General features: G+C 35.7%; 1 protein-coding gene and 1 long non-coding RNA gene across 4 annotated transcripts in view; both read right to left on the reverse strand.

Annotated features, from left to right (window-relative positions):
- Positions 1–2,021: 2,021 nt before the first annotated feature.
- LOC139977575 (uncharacterized) lies at positions 2,022–7,469 on the reverse strand. Of its 2 annotated transcripts, XR_011796601.1 has the most exons (9): positions 7,300–7,469; positions 7,024–7,111; positions 6,348–6,668; positions 5,826–6,083; positions 5,288–5,401; positions 3,983–4,170; positions 3,086–3,191; positions 2,853–2,922; positions 2,022–2,686 (listed from the first exon to the last, which is right to left on the reverse strand). It is a non-coding gene; the product is annotated as an uncharacterized lncRNA (long non-coding RNA). The 2 variants fall into 2 exon arrangements; XR_011796602.1 differs by lacking the exons at positions 6,348–6,668; positions 7,024–7,111 and having other exon boundaries at positions 2,023–2,686.
- A 1,848-nt stretch (positions 7,470–9,317) lies between these two features.
- LOC139977590 (uncharacterized) overlaps positions 9,318–19,633 on the reverse strand; it is a 30,173-nt gene continuing 19,857 nt past the window's right edge. For both annotated transcript variants that reach the window (XM_071986990.1, XM_071986989.1), the window contains 9 exons: positions 19,511–19,578; positions 19,094–19,276; positions 18,427–18,531; positions 18,100–18,272; positions 16,771–16,902; positions 14,260–14,374; positions 13,512–13,599; positions 11,070–11,187; positions 9,318–10,744 (listed from right to left, as the gene is read on the reverse strand). In XM_071986990.1, the coding sequence (XP_071843091.1) occupies positions 10,610–10,744; positions 11,070–11,187; positions 13,512–13,599; positions 14,260–14,374; positions 16,771–16,902; positions 18,100–18,272; positions 18,427–18,531; positions 19,094–19,276; positions 19,511–19,578 (1,117 nt within the window). In that variant the 3' untranslated portion in view covers positions 9,318–10,609. The remainder of the gene's footprint in view (positions 10,745–11,069; positions 11,188–13,511; positions 13,600–14,259; positions 14,375–16,770; positions 16,903–18,099; positions 18,273–18,426; positions 18,532–19,093; positions 19,277–19,510; positions 19,579–19,633) is intronic.

The raw sequence follows: 19,633 nt of genomic DNA on the forward strand, positions 1-19,633 counted from the left end.
AATAGAAGCCATTTCTGGGACATTTTAGAGAATTTCAAGACGAAATAGTGACGAAAATTGGCATCATAACTAACCACTAAATTACAATGTTAGACCTCAAGAAAACGAAAGGCCTCGATCAAAACCAAGTTAATTGGAACACTCAGAAGCAGGTTTGGCATTAGGAGCGGGATTGCGGGAATCCCGCGGTGTTGTTGTGTATTCCCGCACAGTTAAAGCAAGAGGCTGACACGATTTCTGCAGGTGATACTGCACTGTGACTGCCTCATATTGTGACTGTGACCATATACACTTATAGACAAATCAACCAATTCATGTTGAGAAAGGTGCAGAAAACTTGAAAAATAACCTGGGTTTCTCGCTGACATCCCTCAGCAATATGTAATATTCAAACCTTCAGACCAAATTGCTCTATTTATTCATTCTTGTAACAAAAACCATAATACATTTTTGGGCATTCAGTAGTCTTTTTAACAAGTGAAAATTCCTATAAATTTTGATCACTGGTATTCAATATATTTGAAGACAGAATAAATTGTGCAATACAAATGGCCAGTAAGGCTACATCACAATCTTGCAACCTAACACATGTGCAGGTGTAGTGCTCATCTATACTGGATGTACCAAAATCAGAGAACATACATTGTAATTGAACAAGTTTGAATACCGAAGGCAGACCCAATGTGTTCTGAAGAAAGACTGCAACACATCTTGGTAAATATACCCCCTAACATTTTCCAAAAAGTCACAATTTCAGACGAATTGCAACTTGGTTAGGCTATTAATCAGGCCTAACAAACTAAAGTATGCAGGATAGGCCTATACATGAGTGTATGGATGAAATGTAGGCTGATCCATAAGCAATATACAGAAATATTTGGGGGGGGGGTGGTGGCTAGGTTATATATGTTTAGGCCTAACACACTGATACATAGTACAGGTTCATGTATTACTTGGTGAGTCAGTGTGAAAACTGATGAAATAGTATGTAAATACGTACGTACGTGCAATGATAGCTTATACTGGTACAGTGAAGTCAGTGTACGAAGGTAACGTTCAATTAAGAATTATATTCATAGATATGTGTATTGGTTACTTGCATTATGATTTGGTGATCTGTTGAAAAAACATCAGAGCAACTTCGAATCAATATTGCTCAGGATAGCATGGACCACGGAGGCGGTGGGGGGGCGGGGTGGCACGGGGGCTTTCGCCCCTGCACTTCTCCTGCCATGGGCATTTGGGCTGCCTTAAACTGGGTTGAGGGGGTCCGGACCCCACCCTGCTAACAAATGCTGACTTTTGCACATAACATCGAAAATCCAACATCCTGGGAAAGCCTGGGAAGTGCCATTTCCTGCAATCTAGGAGTCATTTTTACAAACATTATATATAGTTCCACAATGCATACAGCTTAGCAGTGTAGTGAACACAATATGTATTAAAGGCTAAAGTCAGTGATGTGTCAGGTTGCAATAGCAACCGCCGTGTTGTACTATTGTTACTTGCAGTCATGACAACAGCTCTAGTATTAGGTTCATTCAGTAATGATCACTAGAATTATTCTCAAAAGAGTAATTTTGGCAAGTATCGAAAGCAGTCAAAACCAATCTCGAATGAATTTCAGCCAATCACAGTGCAGGAAGCCATTATAAGTATTTATGAATGGAAGTTAATATTACCACTAAGTGTGCTATATTTTGTATATGTAGGGCTCAATCTGACTACAAATTGGACACACATGTTGCACACACAGGACGGCTAACACAATAAACATTCCATTCATAAAGAGGATCTGCTTTGGAGATGTGAAATCAATCAATTTCCAATTACTTGTGCTGCTGACTGAGAAGGGTCATACAGCAAGTTGATGTGTATTTGTATCCTTTTATATATATATATATATGTATATATATATATATATGTATATATATATATATATATAACATATTTATATAAAATTATAATTAAAAATAATGTCGACGAAAGGTTCTTGAGAGACAAACGAGAACAATTCGATAACTTTTTATTTTTTATGCATGACTACTTTACAATATATCATATCACCGAGTGCTTTTAAACTTAGACTATGAATATAAACACAGATTTCATAGTCATGAATACACATGCAATGATTTCTATTAAGTATATGTAAGTTCAGTATTCCGTGATCTGCTAATTTACAAATGTCTGAATCAACGGATTTAACATCTTGATAGAAGACTAGTCTGGACGATTAGATACAATTTGATAAGAGCAATGTATTATAAATTAAGAAATGGTAGGGTTGAATCATTGATAGCATTTTCGAGTGCAGCAAAATCGTACTTGAAATCGGAAATTATTAATTTGTGCAACATTAGAGAGTGTATTATTATTGACACACGATACAATATATCGAAACAATGTAGCAGAAGAAGAAACCGGTAACAATGAGGTAATATTTACAGCCCATTATGTAATACAGTTCTTGAATACAAATATGATATAATCAACTCTTCGACGTCTAATGAGGAAGACACTTAGATGGTGAGTTCGTTGGTAAGAGGTTGAATTTCAAGTAAAATGCTGCTATGCCAGATCTTCAAATTGATTACATCTCTCAACTGAAGGCTGTCTCGGTATCAGTTTGATAATCCTGTCGCATGTTTGGTTATACCCATCGCTTTTCACTTGCTTCTCTAATCTGTGAATCAAATTAATATCTTCGATCAAACTCTAATTAACTCTATATGAATAGAATCGAGTAGCGGGCAAACCATTACCTGTTTACAATGAAAGATGTTATTAAATTTATAAAGTTGGAGGAGGACATACAAACATGTGAGTATAATTCTGTCTGTATACTTTACCTTTTCAATATAGTATAGCGTTTCCTGCGTCTCTTGTAATGCATCCAAAGTAATTGTCACTATCATTGCCCTATGGAACACAATGACAGAAATACATCATATGAAAGCTGGCATCATATCAATGAAAACATGATTCATAAAGTTAAAGCTAATATTATCTCAATAGAATAATTAGTGATAACATTTTACAGAAAATGTTTGGATAAATCTTAGTTGTGTGTAGCTCAACCCACATTCGACACAACTTGTCGGTGATGAGTGGTGTATGTTATGACATCAAAGGGCTATTCTTTTCATTGTTGATCAATTGTTTTGTTGCATCTGCTCCATGGAACGTTGCTAAAGATAACGTTCATGAAAGAAAGGAATCCTTGAAATAGTAATGATTACGAAATATAAAGTGAAATAATGATAGTGTTTTCGAATGTGAAAGAGAAGAAAAGAATGCAATTTATTCTCTAAAATCGTGTCACTTAGAGTACGATAGAATATTGACAAAAATTGAACATATAAAGCTTTTGAAAATGTTAATGGGTAATATAAATAATTTAAAATTGACATAATATTCTAAAATACATTTCATAAATCAAAATCAGATAAAATTGAGTAAGTTAGAGTATTTAGTTTTGCGTTCACACCTCTTGCTAGAACAGTAAATGCTCTTTGTTTTCTTAACATTTTAAGAACATCATTAGGCTTATTGTATTATTAGGTTAATGAGTGACATAAGTTACACGTTTATTAACTATGGTAAGCAGTTTTCTTAACCTAAAATTGAGGACCATTGGATTGTATGTGACTTTGTTTATCAAGAACTGTAAGTACTATTCCATAACGCTTTAAGCCCCTGAATGATAAGTGTTTATGTCGAATGGGAATCTTTAACATTAAACATGTTCTTATACATTTTAATGTAGGATATTGTGTTGGAATTATAAGGCGTGAAACAAAGTGTGAAACAACTGAAACAGTAACAAAAGTGAACTATATAGAAGAAAATTTAGAGAAAAGAAAGGATACATAAACCTAATATAATAGTGAAGCAAAGGAAGCGAACAGTGAATGTTCAAGAAAAACAACACTTCAAAGCAAATAGTACAAAGGGAAGTTCTTATTATGTCTTATCATACCTTGTGAAACTTTTTCTTGGTTTATAGAGATATCCACAGTGATCTGAAATAAATCGGCACGTTTAGTGCCGGCAGATATCCCGATTCGCTTTGATCCGCTTTGATCCGCTCCTGATCATTTCGTAAAACTTTAAGGTTTCTTTGTCGTCCTTTAAATAAGTCCCGAGATGAGTAGCTGTTATCTTTACCTGGGATGACAAATGTTAAAAGCGATTATGAACAATTTAAATGGAGGTGTACTCTTTGATATGAATTTTTTTTATACGGAAATAGTATACGTTTGTTTATTGACTTTGCTCAACCTTCTACCTTACAGATAATGAAAAGTGTTTCTCGATATAGTAAACTCCAGTGTGGTAGCGGCGCTAAATATAGTAAAATCAATGATATATTATTAGGTGATTTAGTATGATGGGACTTATAACAAAAGTGATATTAAGTGATAATATCTAAGGATTGATAGAAATAAGATTGATGATTTTCTAAAACATATCAAGAAAATCTTATTTCACAAATAATTCTTAACTCAAATCCCTTCTCCTGTAAATCTTTCTAGCACTCGAATATTTTGGAAATATCCCGTGGAATAATTTGTTGACTATCTTTTGCCGACGAATCATAGTTTGACATCGTAAAGTTCTTACCACTCTTTGGAGCACCAATGGCACCAATACATATAATATTTCCATAAACAGCGCTCTGAAATATATAGGAATCGTTTTCATGTAGCCATACCCAATATACGTTTCTTAACATAAGATTTAATTCAAAGCAATCCAAATAAATACAACTAATTTCAAAACTACGACGTCAACGGCAAATGTATTTTGTGATTCGATTTGATTTGATAGGATTTGATCTGCTAATGTCAGCCTTACAGAAAATACAGTTAAGAATACGCGAAAATCCTTAGTATAAGTATAAACTTATTATCTGCAAAGGAAACAAAATCTACGTTTATGCTATGTTTCTATAGAATTGCAAATTACAAACTGTAAAAATGAGACAGTTAGTAAATGTTAACATAAATGAGAATCGTTCAACTATTCTCACACAGCTCATATTATTTTTGAAGAACATTTTGCGTTGGGTTTAAGTAGTTTTTTGTTGTTGCTATAAACCAAGAACGAGAATTACATTCACAAACCTGTACAATATCTTCAAGATGACTAAAGACTTTGTCAGCAACACGTTTCGCGTTGGTATCTGGATGTTTATAAATGCAGATAGTAAGTGATAATGCCAGGGAACGATTTTCATGAGTATGGACCTACTAATACATTATTAATGAATGTATTCACTAACCTTTGTATTTGTTTAGTAGAACTACAACCATGCAGATCGCCACAATGACAAATGCAACGATAAACACGATGCTTAGTGGCATCCACGTCGATGTGAGGGCCTCTGTTGCTGGATCTGCATTAAATGAAGTAAATTTAACATAGTTCTTGGGTTATCTGAAGGATAGACACTACGAAGCTGTATGGATATAATAACACAATCGCAATACTTACTGCAATTAAGGACATTTGATGTGTATGTTAAGAAATTACTGCGATATAGCGAAGAAAGCTTTCAAGAGTCAAAGACAAATATACGCAAAGGGATTTGTACCTAGAGGTGACCAGGCGATAAGTCTTGGGTTTTAACAAACGTTTTTAATTCCACAGTTTTATGCATAGTAATATCAAAGTAGTGGTCCCCTACATTTCATAACTTGTGATAGAACAACTGATTCGAGTCTGTCGGGATAGCCATGAAAGTTGGTTGAGTTACGAACGAAACCAATAATAATTTTCTTATTAAGTTAAATTAGTGACATGATGCTCTTTAAACTTACTTTCTGTTTCGTCCGTGAGCTCAATAATTATATGCTGTGACTACATTGCTTCACCGCTGGTTACGTTAAATGATTCGTCATCATTTGTCACTATTATTTCAGAGCTTTCAAGTTCTATGGAATTGTTAATCCATCTCAACCTTAGTTGTGACGAAACGAAAGTAGCTTCACAAGCCAGTGAGTCAACTATTGTTTGCAATCTGCAATTTGCATTTCACTCACATTAGTCGATTCCAAACGTGGAACCATTGCGAAAAGCTATAGGAAATAAATGGTAGGTTTAAATGTTATCTTTATATGATTTTATATGAAAATGTTACATTTATATAAGTAAAGAATTCATATTAAATTTCTAAACTTGAAACAGACGTGAATTTTGTATGTGTTAGCTCGTAGCTAAGTTATGCATGTACTTTGATCGATCACTCGATAGACGATGTTGTATCTTAATCGATAGTTTCATTATATGTTTTTTATGGAAATTGTGCTCATCTAATCGTGCTATTGAACAAACCTACTTACCTTTTAAAAACACAGCGACGCTGCTATAATATTCAGATGATTCAGTTGTTACACGACAGTGATAATACCCCTCGTCAATGTAGGTTATACGATAAATTACCAAGGTACCGTCTTCAAGAACTGTGTGCTTCTCGAACTTTTCATTAGCTAATTTGATCGATTTGTCATGAATAAATATTGCCAAAGGTTCGCTCTCATGAAAGGTTTTACCAAATTTCCAGAAGTGTGCTTGGAACTCTCCTCGTATAATGCACGGAATGTGGCAAATTTTTCCCTTTTCGAAAACAAACATTTGTAAGCTACGGGTACTGGCGAAATTTCCTGTAAAACCAATCGACAAAATTTAAATGTTTTAAGAACAAAAAAAACAAAAAAAAACAACCAAAAGTGATTGAAAAGATGAAATATTTATGAGTACGATATAGATGTATGCTTTTTGTTAAGTTGGGAGGGCGGTGAAGAGGGGGGGGGGGAGAGGAGTGCGTCCGAATTTCAAACTCTGTAATCTTCAACGATGCCATGATCAAAGATCAAACCACGCTTCTGTAACAACAAAAAAGATATTCGTATTGTATATGTTATTTATATTTAAAATAGAGGTTCAAGAACACGACATTTTTCAATTAAAGATCCTTCACTACTTTCAAAAGCAAAGTCAGTAATGGTGAAAACTTACCTAAGGCTGACTTATTTCTTCAAAGATATTTGCAACTTGATCTTTCTGTACAAATTGTTCTAGTATTCTATTTAATCAGGCTATTGAACTGAAAATACATGAAAAAGACAATGGTCAAATTTAAGGATTGTCTCTTTATTATTTCAATCTCCAGTCATCTATATACAAGCAATACTTCACTGTGTGAAGAAGTATTAACTGTAATACTATCCTATCATTGAATTGACTTATTGGATAAATACGATGTAAATATGTAAACCAAGAAATATGTCATACCTTGTGTTATGCAGGGGAAAATCGGGAACAGTTGACGATAGCTTATGCAAAATATTCATACAACATATTGGTTTATTTCGTTGCAACAGAAGATTTCGTCGCCATGTTGTGCTACTTTACACTGGCACTGTAACGTCTAGAGGCAACTGCACGTTTTGAAATTAAGTAAATTATTGTCCATACTTTATGAAGGTACAAAGTACAAAGCATGAACTTCTAAATTCTAACAGTCTTTTGTCGAAAAACATGATATCATCAACAGACACTAACGCATGGATCAAAGTTCGATGATATTGCACAAATACCAAATGAAAGAGATTTCAAGCAACAAAATAAATGCCATTCAACTTACTATTTAATAAACTGGTACTATAAATGTGATACAGTCCGCCATTGTACTACACTGCTTTGTATTGCAAGACATGTACTGTATACTGGCTGCTCTGTATTCAACTGTATTGCATTTTGCTTTTTCTCGGATCCTTCATATGAGGGTAATTGTAGAAAAATAGCAAGCTGATATTTCTTCGTCCATATCAATAGAGGTTACATATTAAGTCAATCATGACCTCTATGTTTTCTTTGCTGCTTAACTGTATCCTTACAAATTTAGACGGCTACTCCTAAACCCATGTAATCTTTTATATGCCGTCGATGTATACAGTTTCCTTTAGTCCTGGGTTCGATTAAATTAATGTTGTTGAACAGTTACAAAAAATATTTCCGGTCGTCATATCAACCATCTTTACTCCATGGAGCTGCAATGTGGTTTATCCGGGTTATTTCCACTGCGTCCCTTACAAGTGAATCATTCCTGCTCAAAGTGAATGCCTTGACCTCAATATAATTAACAATCCCATATTTTTTTCATGGGTTTCTCATTAATTATTTCTTCGGGTGTGTGTACTGTGGGTGAGGGGTGATTTCTTTACATGCAAGTGTCTACAATATTTTGAACATGAAAGATCATGAAAGCTAAACGTAATTTGGAGATCGTGGAGATGATTTAACCGCAACTGAGTTGGTCTCATCCCTAGACAGTATGAAACAAAAAAATAAGTTCCCGCGTCAAGTCACTATAGTAGTTTGACAACAGGGAAGAACTAGGCTAAAAATTGGCACTGGGCATTTTCATCATGAGGGACCGCCAATATATTGGATAGAGCCACCTCAAACACGAAAACCCTTGCGAATAGATAAAATGTGGAACAACTTAGTAATTGGCAAGAATATACTTAAAGAATATATATTAAAGGTATTGGGTCCAACATATGAACTGGTGAGAAGTAGAAGTGCCCATATCGTATATATTTGAATAGAGTAATGTGATTTAACGCAGTCTGCTTTACTTCTAGCCAATTTTGAGCCACACTGCAAATGTTTGAGGCGAAGATGAGGAACTTGTGGGGCCCCGACATAAATGAACCCCGGGAAATTTCCCGGTCTTCCGGTGAGCCAGTCCTTCCTTGCATGGCAACTTTTAAAATGATGTGAACTCCATTGAGTAATACAGGATTGTGTACATTATGGTTTCCATGTAATAATCTTCATCGATGTTTTGTATCAATTATGTTGATTGATTAACTAATGAGTCAGAAAAGAACGACAGTGAACTTGCTTCTTGTTTTAAAGATGCTTTTATTTACATAACAGGGTTATTTGTGATATAAAATAGCTTGAGAAAAGAACGCAAGAATAGTAAACAATTATTAAAAATAATACCAAATATATAGACATCTCTTTTATTTGCCATGTACACATTTCTCACATTTGTTTAGGAAATGATAATTGGCAATTCCCTTCTTACAAGATAACAAGGCACTTATGTACATAGCGTTCCAGGTGACAGGAATTGCCGTATGCACTTAAGGTAATAGAAATACCAGCTTGCCTATTCAATTCCCTCCCCATTGTGTAGCCAGATCTCTAATCCAAATCTCAAACCAAATACATACATTGTCTAATCGAGATCCTACAAACATAGGATCCTATAACGTCTTATATCAAGTTTCATAATAATAATAATAATGATGATGATGATGATGATGATGATGATGATGATGATGATGATGATGATGATGATGATGATGATGATGATGATGATGATGATGATGATGATGATGATGATGATGATGATGATGATGATGATGATGATGATGATGATGATGATGATGATGATGATGATGATGATGATGATGATGATGATGATAATAATAATAATATAAAGCATTTATATAGCGCCTAACATCACAAAGGCCACTAAGCGCTTTACAGTAAAAGGTGACACAGAAAAATGCAAAACTACAAAACAACACAACTGCAAAATATCAAACAACGAATAAAAACACTAAAAAAAAACACCCAAAAGATCAGGAGATACAAATAGACATGGTAAAAAGGCGGATAAAGGTATAAGAAAGTTAAAGTATGGAAAAAGTTATGAAATGTCATTGTTAAAAAGATATGTTTTTAAACGGCTCTTAAAAACAGTCACAGATGGAGCGGTTCCGATGTCAACCGGGAGCTTGTTCCAAATGTCTGGGGCTGCTGCTGCAAAGGCTCGGTGACCGTAGAACGACGTGTTGGTGTTCTTGGGGGGCTCCAGTAGGGCACGAGATGCAGAACGAAGTAACCGGGGTGGTGTGTAAGGCAATAAAAGTTCAGAGATGTAAGTAGGTCCCTGATTGTTAAGGGCTTTGTATGTGAGAAGCGAGACTTTGAAAACAACCCTGTCTCTAATCGGTAGCCAATGTAAATCTCGGAGAACTAGTGTAATGTGCTGATGGTCATTGCGCTTTATCTTAGTGACAAGTCTCGCTGCAGCATTCTGAACTAACTGGAGTCTCCCAAGGTCACGAGCCGGAAGACCATAAAATAATCTATTGCAATAATCCAAACGGGACGTTACAAAAGCGTGTACCAGGCGTTCTGAAGACTGTGAAGACTTTGTGAAGACTGTGTATGGCAAAAACTGTGCTATATTTGTCAGTAACAATTATTTTAAGCATTAAAGAATATAACCCACTCGTGTATCTTGGACATGTACTCTTTAGTGGCTCTCCGCAGAGTGCACTATGAAGTAAATATGGCTTCTACTAACAAGTTAACGCAACTCTGTGTCTCTAATTTGCTCCTAATGAAATATTTCTCTCGACATGTTATTAACAAACTTCACTGATTTTGCTTTTGCATACAATCGGACAGGATTCTGACTGATATTTCTGTTTTTTTTTATATGGAGATGCCAATCATCAACGGTAATATCGTATTCATAATATATTCTAGCATACATGAATAGTCTTCTTTCCTTTCAATTCGATGTATCATTAAAGTCCGTGCTGTATGTTGCAGAATTTGTCGTGGTCGTCGTTGTTGATGCTTGTAGGTTATTTTCGGATATTGTTGTAAGTCTCACTTTGAATGACGGAATTTCTTGCAAGTTTTCCTGAAAGAAGCAGAAAACTTAATGACAAAATCTCCCAATAGCTTGGTCTTGAATACGTAAGAGAATGGGCAACCGATCTAAGATCCATCGTGTTAGGTCTTTGCCTTATTGTGGATTACCCAAAACAACTTGTCTTTTAATCCTGAATGGTTGCATATAAACAATGTCTTAACCAGAGGGTATTTGTTTATACGTCTGAAAACACCTATAGCGACATACGGTTAGATAAAAGAGAGCAAAAGTCGTGACAAAATCCACCCTCTGTGTAGTATAAACTTATTCATATGTAAAAAAAAATATAAGTATGAAGAAACAATTCGCATACTTGTTGTTTCGTCATGTCCACGTATGTTTCTCTGGTGCCTTTTACATAGTTCTTTAGTTCATCGAGGCTCAAACGGGAATGTTGATCCCATTCCCAACAAAGTGACATTGCTTCATACCTGAAGGATTGAGTGTTAACACATATAGAGAAAGAAATGCTATATGAAAGATTACCATTCAGTAAACAAAAATTAAACCTTGGAGGAGACTAGCTACAACATTCAACGTTCAACTAGGTTAAGGTAAAGGTCATAATAAGCTTTCATAGAAATCTTGTTAATAAAAAGCAGCTGTTTGCGTCCTTTTCTGTCATTTTCACAACCTCATTGACCCACGATGCCATAACGGCATACACTACTAGCTTATCTATTCAACTCTAACTTCAAATGGTGAAATAAAAGTCGAAAAATGTACAACTTTGAACGTTTTTTTTCCCGTTAGGATCGCAATAAACCGCACTCATAATATGAATATTTAAATTATATGAACGACATAAGTAGGATCCTGCTGAAGATGGCGGGAAATTTAAGCTATGCAAGTAACTTTTACACGCTGAGTTCCTTTGCTAGGCATGGCGAATTGATTACGTAACACACAGGTTAACGTTCTGATAACGTTCTAATAAACTTGAAGGGTGAAGAGGCGGTCAGTGAAGAAAAATTAACGGCAGTCTTACCAAAGGGCGGATTTTCAAATGATGTACTTTAAGCAAAGGTTCATAAATAAACATGTTAGCTATTTACTGATCGGTTGAATTCAAACTAGTGGATTTGGGGAACTGCGTGCGATTAATATGGAGTTTGGAGAAATTTGTCGGAAGACACTCTACTTATTACCTGCAAAAGTCCTTAATTACTCGCTAATCAATGCTTTTTGACAGGGAAAACTTGGCGAATTCTCAGTGTGATGTTTTGCCATGAAAATATGTCTAAACCTCGATCGACATGTCAAAAGGGTGGGAAAACGGTGACATAACGCTGCTTTAAGGAAGACTTTCTAACTTGCAGCATGTAGCTTCATGATGCAAGAATGACAACTAATTGACAGGTGTTGTCCAGGGGTGTTAATCATGGGGAACGGGGGTGGTGGCAGTGGACACGTGTCCCACTTTCTGAAGGTGGGGATACAATATCAAGTGCCCCCAAGGTGTTTAGGCCTGAAGCCTATCATGCTAACTACGACTCGTGTATCTCATAAAGGGAGCTAAAACATTGTGCTATGGGATTATCATTTATTGTTGTTTAATTCTTTGGGTGTTTATCTGTTAGTCGTGTTGTTATAACCATGTTATTCATTATACCATTAGTTATATACATATGTCCACTAAAGCCATGTACATAGCCGTATCCTTCCTAAATGAAAGTAGGCCTATGATAGTGTGAATGCCTGGACAGTATGCGCTATTTCAGATAGTTTAAGCAAAACGTTCATATTATTCTTTCTGATTTCATTACTCAGTAGTGTGTAACGTCAAGATTCTAGGCACGTATTGTAGGAATGGCGTTTAGAAAGAACAGAAGGTTCTTATTAAGAAATTTACATAAGAAAGAACCCTGGCATGCAAAACCAAACAACCGAACGACTGATGCGCTCTCAACTACATTCCAAATGCATGTAAACTGTGACGGTGTGATCATCGTCAGGTGCATTACGATTACCAACATAATGCTAAATCACTATCTTAGCCAAACGGCAGCTTATCACGTATATGCACGAGCATTAATAAATAAATAATGATAACACAAACCTAACAATTATTTTACACCTTCATTTACAATTTTGTTTCCCCTTAGAATATATATGCTACAGCTACCATGAAAATTCGATAGCGTGCATAATATCTCCAATTATCTTTTTAATAAAATAAATAAAGCAGAGCTTAAAAAGTAGCGTTAAGTCCTATTTTCTAAAAAGTGATTTTAACGAATAAAATTGTCTAATTAACCTTTTTTTCAATGTAAATTTTCTAGAAGATGAGATCTCAAAATATATAATGATTAAATGCAACATACCAGGCATGTGAAGTGCCATTTCTAGCAATCTGGGAAGCATATTTTGGCCGGAAAAAAGTGTGGTTTAATTTAAGTGTAAGCACTTGTCAGATGTGACTATTGTTAAATATATTTATGACTGACATATCGACTAAGGGACCAAACAAGAAAATTTGAAAATGTCTAGATGTGAATCCCTCTTGGGCCCCAGCCGAAGTTTCGCCCCTGGACCCCATCAGGGGCACTAAGGCGGTCATTTGACCTCACCTGATAAAGGCTTTGTGCCAAGACGGTCGCGGTGGGCGATACGCGCTCACTCATTTAGCTATATTCGTGTTCAGTCATTTATGCCCCCTCCCCCGTCCCACTTTTCAATTGGTATTGACGCCCCTGGTACTGTCTGTACCCAGTGAGGATTATCATAATCAGGAAACGCTAGGAATAAGACTTACATTTGTCCAGGACAATTACCAGGTGTAACCAGTTTTCTTAGCACGTCCTCGTGACTTTCTATCTCACTGTAGTCCGGTATGTTTGCACCTTAGAAACAAAGAGACGAGAGCATGAGAAAGTTCCTTTATTACATGAAGGAGTACTCAATGGTAACATAAGAGATATTTAAGACGAACAATTAACTTTCAGTATATAACCAGGGAGTTGTTCCATAACAACTCCCTGATATAACGCAGCTATTCTATTGTTACTTTATTCAGGGAGTTGTTATGCTTTATTGAACTTCTATTCTGAAAACGTTTATAGTACAAAGAGTAACTGAAAGAATGAAGAATACAATAATGTATTTACGACCACATACGTTGCGTAAATAACTCATATAAACCATGCACTGTGTCACTCACAATATGAACGATATCCTATTGGAACATAGAACAATGTGATGACTAATGGTAGCTAAATATTTATTTGGTGTCGTGTAATTTTACAGTGCGAAATAATGTTTATTACAACTTTCCTCATTCTTAATTCTGGCAGGAATAGACAACTAATATTTCTTGCTATGTGATATGAGCCGCTGATAACACACCTGTCACATTACATTTAAATAAATCAGTACAATGGTCTTGGGTTTATTTTGCTTGTTGTCTTGTGTAAGATTTATAGCGATATACAAGTGCAAAGAAACCACGGAACGTTTACAGTTGATAATGTTAGTAAATAAGGTTGTTGTTAAATTTCGGATACCATACGAAAATATTTCCCAGAGAACGACCCCAACAGCCCAGACGTCACTTCCTCGTGTATACGCTCCTGTTTGCCTAACTTCCGGTGACATGTTCAGGAGAACATTTCCCCTATTCTATGGCGGAAGAGTAAAGTAGTTAAATTGGATTTAACGTTAATAAATTGACGGATATCGTGCTTAATATGATGCTTACGGTTTCCAAGAAGGGATATCACAGTCACAATAGTCATATCTTTATTTACATAGCTCTTTAGAAACGTATATGCTACTCGTATACTCGTGTAAATTATATATATATATATATATATATATATATATATATATATATATATATATATATATATATATATCAGGGTTCTGCCGCTGCCGGTCGGCGCCGGTCGGGCCCGACCAGCACGCTGAATTACCGACCGCCACAATCTGCCTGAGTGACTTTTCCGACCGGCACTTATTTTCGATAGGAACTCCAAAAAACAGCTCCAAAGCCGGAAGGTCGAACGTACAGTAACACTGCAGTAATAAACGCTGTTCAAAGGTTCACTGCATGATATCGCGCAGTTGATCGGAGTTATTCACTAGTTTACTGTTTATTTGTACATGAAATTACACTCAGATTTTGTATTCACTACTCGATACATGAGAAGCAGCGTTAGTCGCTCAGTGTGTATATCATAACTGTCGTAAGTAACTGTCCCATCTAAAATTATCATCTCAGCCTGAATGATTTATTTCATAGGCACCACCGGCTGGTCTGTACTCTGGTGCTCCAGATATTTGTCCTAACTTTTTTCATTAATTATGAAAAATTCCAGACATAAGATCTCATTTCAAAGCTGTCTAAATGTGGCTCAGAATACTCGGGAAGGGCCGTTTCCGGCCATCTGGGGGGTTTCCAAAACCCACAATTTTCTTGTACGCTCCGCGCCAACTGATGGTGGCGCTCCGCTTAGATAGTCCTGCTGGCACTCAATCCACCCTGGGCAGAACCCTGATATATATATATATATATATATATATATATATATATATATATATATATATATATATATATATATATATATATATATATATATATATATATATATATATTACGAATTCAATTACAGTAGTAGCTTAGCTTGAGCTGCATCGTTAAACCTCTTGTTGGTTAGGTCATATCTTAGACCCTAAATATGGGATATAGTTGCTTTCTCACTTTACTCTCAGCATATTCGTTCAAACCTGTTAACATATTGGCTTGAGCATGTTAGATTAGATAGTTTCCTGCTTTCTGTGTATCGTCCTCGTAATATAAATAAATAAAACAGCTGACTTTTTTGTGGGTTAGGGATAGTAGTATGTTTTTAGCCCCTCTCGTAAACTTGTAACTAGTGATTCACTCTACAGCGTCACTTGATCATTCAGCTAGATCATTGAATCTAGAACAGTGGCATACAATCAAATGTTCAAGTTTGAGCTCCACGTAGGGCTTTCTAGTAATCGTTGAACTATCTTCCAGAATGCATTTCATGAAATCATTTGGATATAAAAAAAATAGTCTTTTAGAACGTTACAAGACTATCACAAGTTTAAATGTCATATTGGGAACCCAATGAAATAATTTTCTCTTTCTAGTAAAGGCTTCGGAATCGCGCTTGGTTTTTTATTTATTTTATTGGAGGTTGCTGCAACACCGAATAGGAAACAACCTTATCGCCATTATGTTAATGAAGAATGCTATTTTCAACATATAGACATACATTAGCAGGGAAGACATTTTCAATACAGCAACCTGATCAACCTCCCAATTCATGAAACGGAAATGTGTGATCAAAACATATCGTTGTCAAATCATATTCAAATTATATTGAATATTTTAATGCAAGACAGCAAGAAGCAGGGGTTATATCATTAAATTGCAAACTGAAGGAAAGAAAACCTCCGCTATCTTAAGATGTTACTTCTGGGCATCGCTGTATGTTACAAACCACATCTTCACGATATGGAGTTTGCTACTATGAAACACGCTGTTCCAACGGCTTTCCTCCATCAGACTCCGACCTCTACTTCCGCTATTTCAAAGAAAATCTTAATTATGCCACTCGATATACGGACACTAGACTTTCATGTTATTGTGTTGTTATTGATAAATCTGGCGGGCCACAGTGAAATACTCTGCTTGTAGCATGGAGAAATTTTATCCCAACATTCATTATATATTCGTTGAAGGGGTGAGATCTGATATTGATATTGGTCCATTAACTTGGATACAACTAGTAGAAATTACGGTCAAAATACGGTTGATAGCAAACTACAGAGGAGAGGGAATTGGGATCCATTCGTAGATATGTCGAAATCCTCGTTATTCAAACGAAGGTGTCTTTAAGTAGAAAATAAATTGAAAGCCTTGTATAGTGTTTGTTTAAACACTATGGTTGCCATAAACTCTAATACGCTATGATACTCAAGCCAATTTGAATTACTCATATAGAAATGTATGTAAGATCAGCTGTACTTAATATGAATCTCACCTTCGAAAGTTCCTTATCAACTCTTTCTTGTGAAGACGTTTCATAACAAAAATCATATAGCTTGCAGCAGAGGCCTGGAGTATCGGCATAGCAGAAAAGTAACTTTTCGGAACATAGCCCGGGATGTATCCACTGTGTGAAATAAGATATCAATTTTGACTTCATGTTTATACAATGTCACAATTTCAGCAGTGCTACAAATTATATATAAATGGAAGTGTAATATGACAGATAGATATGAAAATATTAATAAAAGAACGAAACAGTCACCAAAAAACTTAACAAAGCGTTTCGTCAGTTTGTGGATAGGCGAGTGTAGGAACTAAAACCCGGCCTTCGTGTCACAGACCTATGTCCGTGCCAATATGGCACAGTAATTATGAGTGTATACCAGATACGGTGCACGCTGTATAGACTTTACCCGCGCGTAGACTATAGACTTTACGCCAGCTCTATTTGACAGGTTTCAAAATACCCATCGTGCTCCCTCACATCACCGTGACAATGTAAAACGTTAAATGCTTCAGTGTAACGTCCGTCACCCTCATGCTTTAATAAATTAACAAAATGTTACTGTTATCGTAAGTTTACACAACCCGCCTCACTTCTTTGGTCTTGATTTCATTGAGTACTCCTGTCACAAAATGTGGTGGTGGTTGTGGGAGGAGGGGTGGCGATCGGGGATGGAGGTGATAACATTGGCAATGTTTTCATCTCACCAATCATTACCAGCACCTCTTCATGCTGGAGGGCAACTTGCTCCATTCCGTTTAAATAATATGATCTTCCAAGTTGCGTGACCACATAAAACAATTTGTATTTAATCCCTCTTTTAAAGCCTACTATTTAGTTATCTTAAAAGATGATGAGTCGCATATATATGATCTCATTTTATTAAGTAATTAAATACATGCTTAGTAGTTTTCCCATACTTAAGTAATTATAAATTAGATAAAAACGTCAAATATTTCCGCATGATCAAGCAAAACTAAAAAAAGAGAGAAATTAATTATTTGCCAGTTGGCTAATTTATTCTTAATACAACATCTGCCTGAGCAGCAAAACACAAACACGAGTTTGCTTAGTGGGTCCTACATATTAAACAATTTAGTTCCAATGAAACTTCGTCTTATAATGCATTCCATTATAAGCACGGATTAACGTATCCTTTAATCTGCAATACGTTTTCGTACTATATAGCGTGCATGAGTAAACAATCACGGAATCATAACGATGTTCTAATGTTGGGATAATCTTCATAATTGTGTGATAAAGTACTACACAATAGTACCATAAGAGAGAGAAAGAGCTCATCTGGGATTGACTTACACCATTCTGATGAAGAAAATTCATGCCCTCGATAACGTTAGCTGCAAAAGTCAGAAATGTTTGTGGTACCGGCTCTAATGCATTCCCGTAGAGAACGCTTTGTCCAAAAGTAATTTCAAGATATTTTCTGACGGTTCCAAAAGCCAAATATTCTTGCAAACAATATGTAATACCTAAAACAAAATAGCAGAATCGATAGAATGAAATTATCTTCATAAGTAACAACGTTTTATATACGTGAGAGCTATTGAACTTTGTAATCAAATTTTACATTATTCTCAATAGCTTCTTTTTTTATACAACTCTAATGGTATTTACCATATTTACCTGCTTTCTCAGTAAATCCGTATGTTTTGACAATAATGTCGTTTTTCGGAAGTAAGATAATGTGACGGACAAAGTACTCCCATTCTTCGGAAGGGTTTTCTGTGTCTGGCAAAGACATAGGTTTTAATGTTAGCGACCACAAGTATTCAAAATTTAAAAAACATGCAATATGCAGTACATGCATCAAATGATAGCACTTCCTATGGATCTTGGAAATATTCTAAACTTATGAAAGATATAAGCGAGGAGCAAATCAAACTAATCAGTAATAAAGTTGAAATAACTCTCGTAGATCATTTTTGGTAGAGTTAGCTAAAAACAAAATCATTGCATGAATCATAGAAGCCATCAAACGACAAAAGGCGTGAATAATTGCAATCATAATAAAGATAGTTAGTACCGGTTCACAAATAGTGCGGCTAGAATAAATCACCCAAGTTTGGAGGCACACATTATGCGCTCCGGAATGCTCCCGGTTATAGATTTAGGTCACAATTTAGGAAGGATGACTTCCAATAAGATAGTGTGACATAGACTTCAAAGCATGGAACGACGATATTTCAACATTTATTGTAAATGTATCTTGATCATCGATGAAATTCCGCAGTCGAAGAAAACCCTTTACCTAAACAAAACATGTTTGACGCTCTATCATTTACGAGAATACCTGAATGACTTCGCATGTGTACAATTGTTTCCGAGATTTTCCCTTTATGCAATATTCCAAGCCAACGCTCTTGTTTAGTTTCCGGATTCAACTTGGCAACAAAAGTAACATCATTTGTATCCAATTTCGTCAGCTGATGTTGTTCGGAAGCCCGATCCCCTCCATCTATTATGTGATACAATACTGGAGAAGGAATCGATATTTAAGTTTGTTACAGAAGGTTGGAAGCATTCATTTATTGCGCATCGAACAATGTGGAAACGTTCTTTCAAGATTTCTTCCCTTTTCACAACATATAGGTTTTTTTTTGCGATAATACAAGTAATTGTGTTAAGCATCCTCTAGTAACTATATCAAATTTTCAGCGACCATTGTACATTAAGAGCAAGAACATACAGGATAACATTTTGGGTATACCGAATGAATTAGGTGCGTCAGATTCAGCGGATTCCTCTGCAGCACTGGGGATGGTCGGGAGTTCACGTCTATATAGCAAACAATAGAAAGATATATGTTAGCGTCAAAACAGCCATTCACATG

This window comes from Apostichopus japonicus, chromosome 12 (assembly GCF_037975245.1).
Source record: "Apostichopus japonicus isolate 1M-3 chromosome 12, ASM3797524v1, whole genome shotgun sequence".
NCBI classification, from domain to species: Eukaryota; Metazoa; Echinodermata; class Holothuroidea; order Aspidochirotida; family Stichopodidae; genus Apostichopus; species Apostichopus japonicus.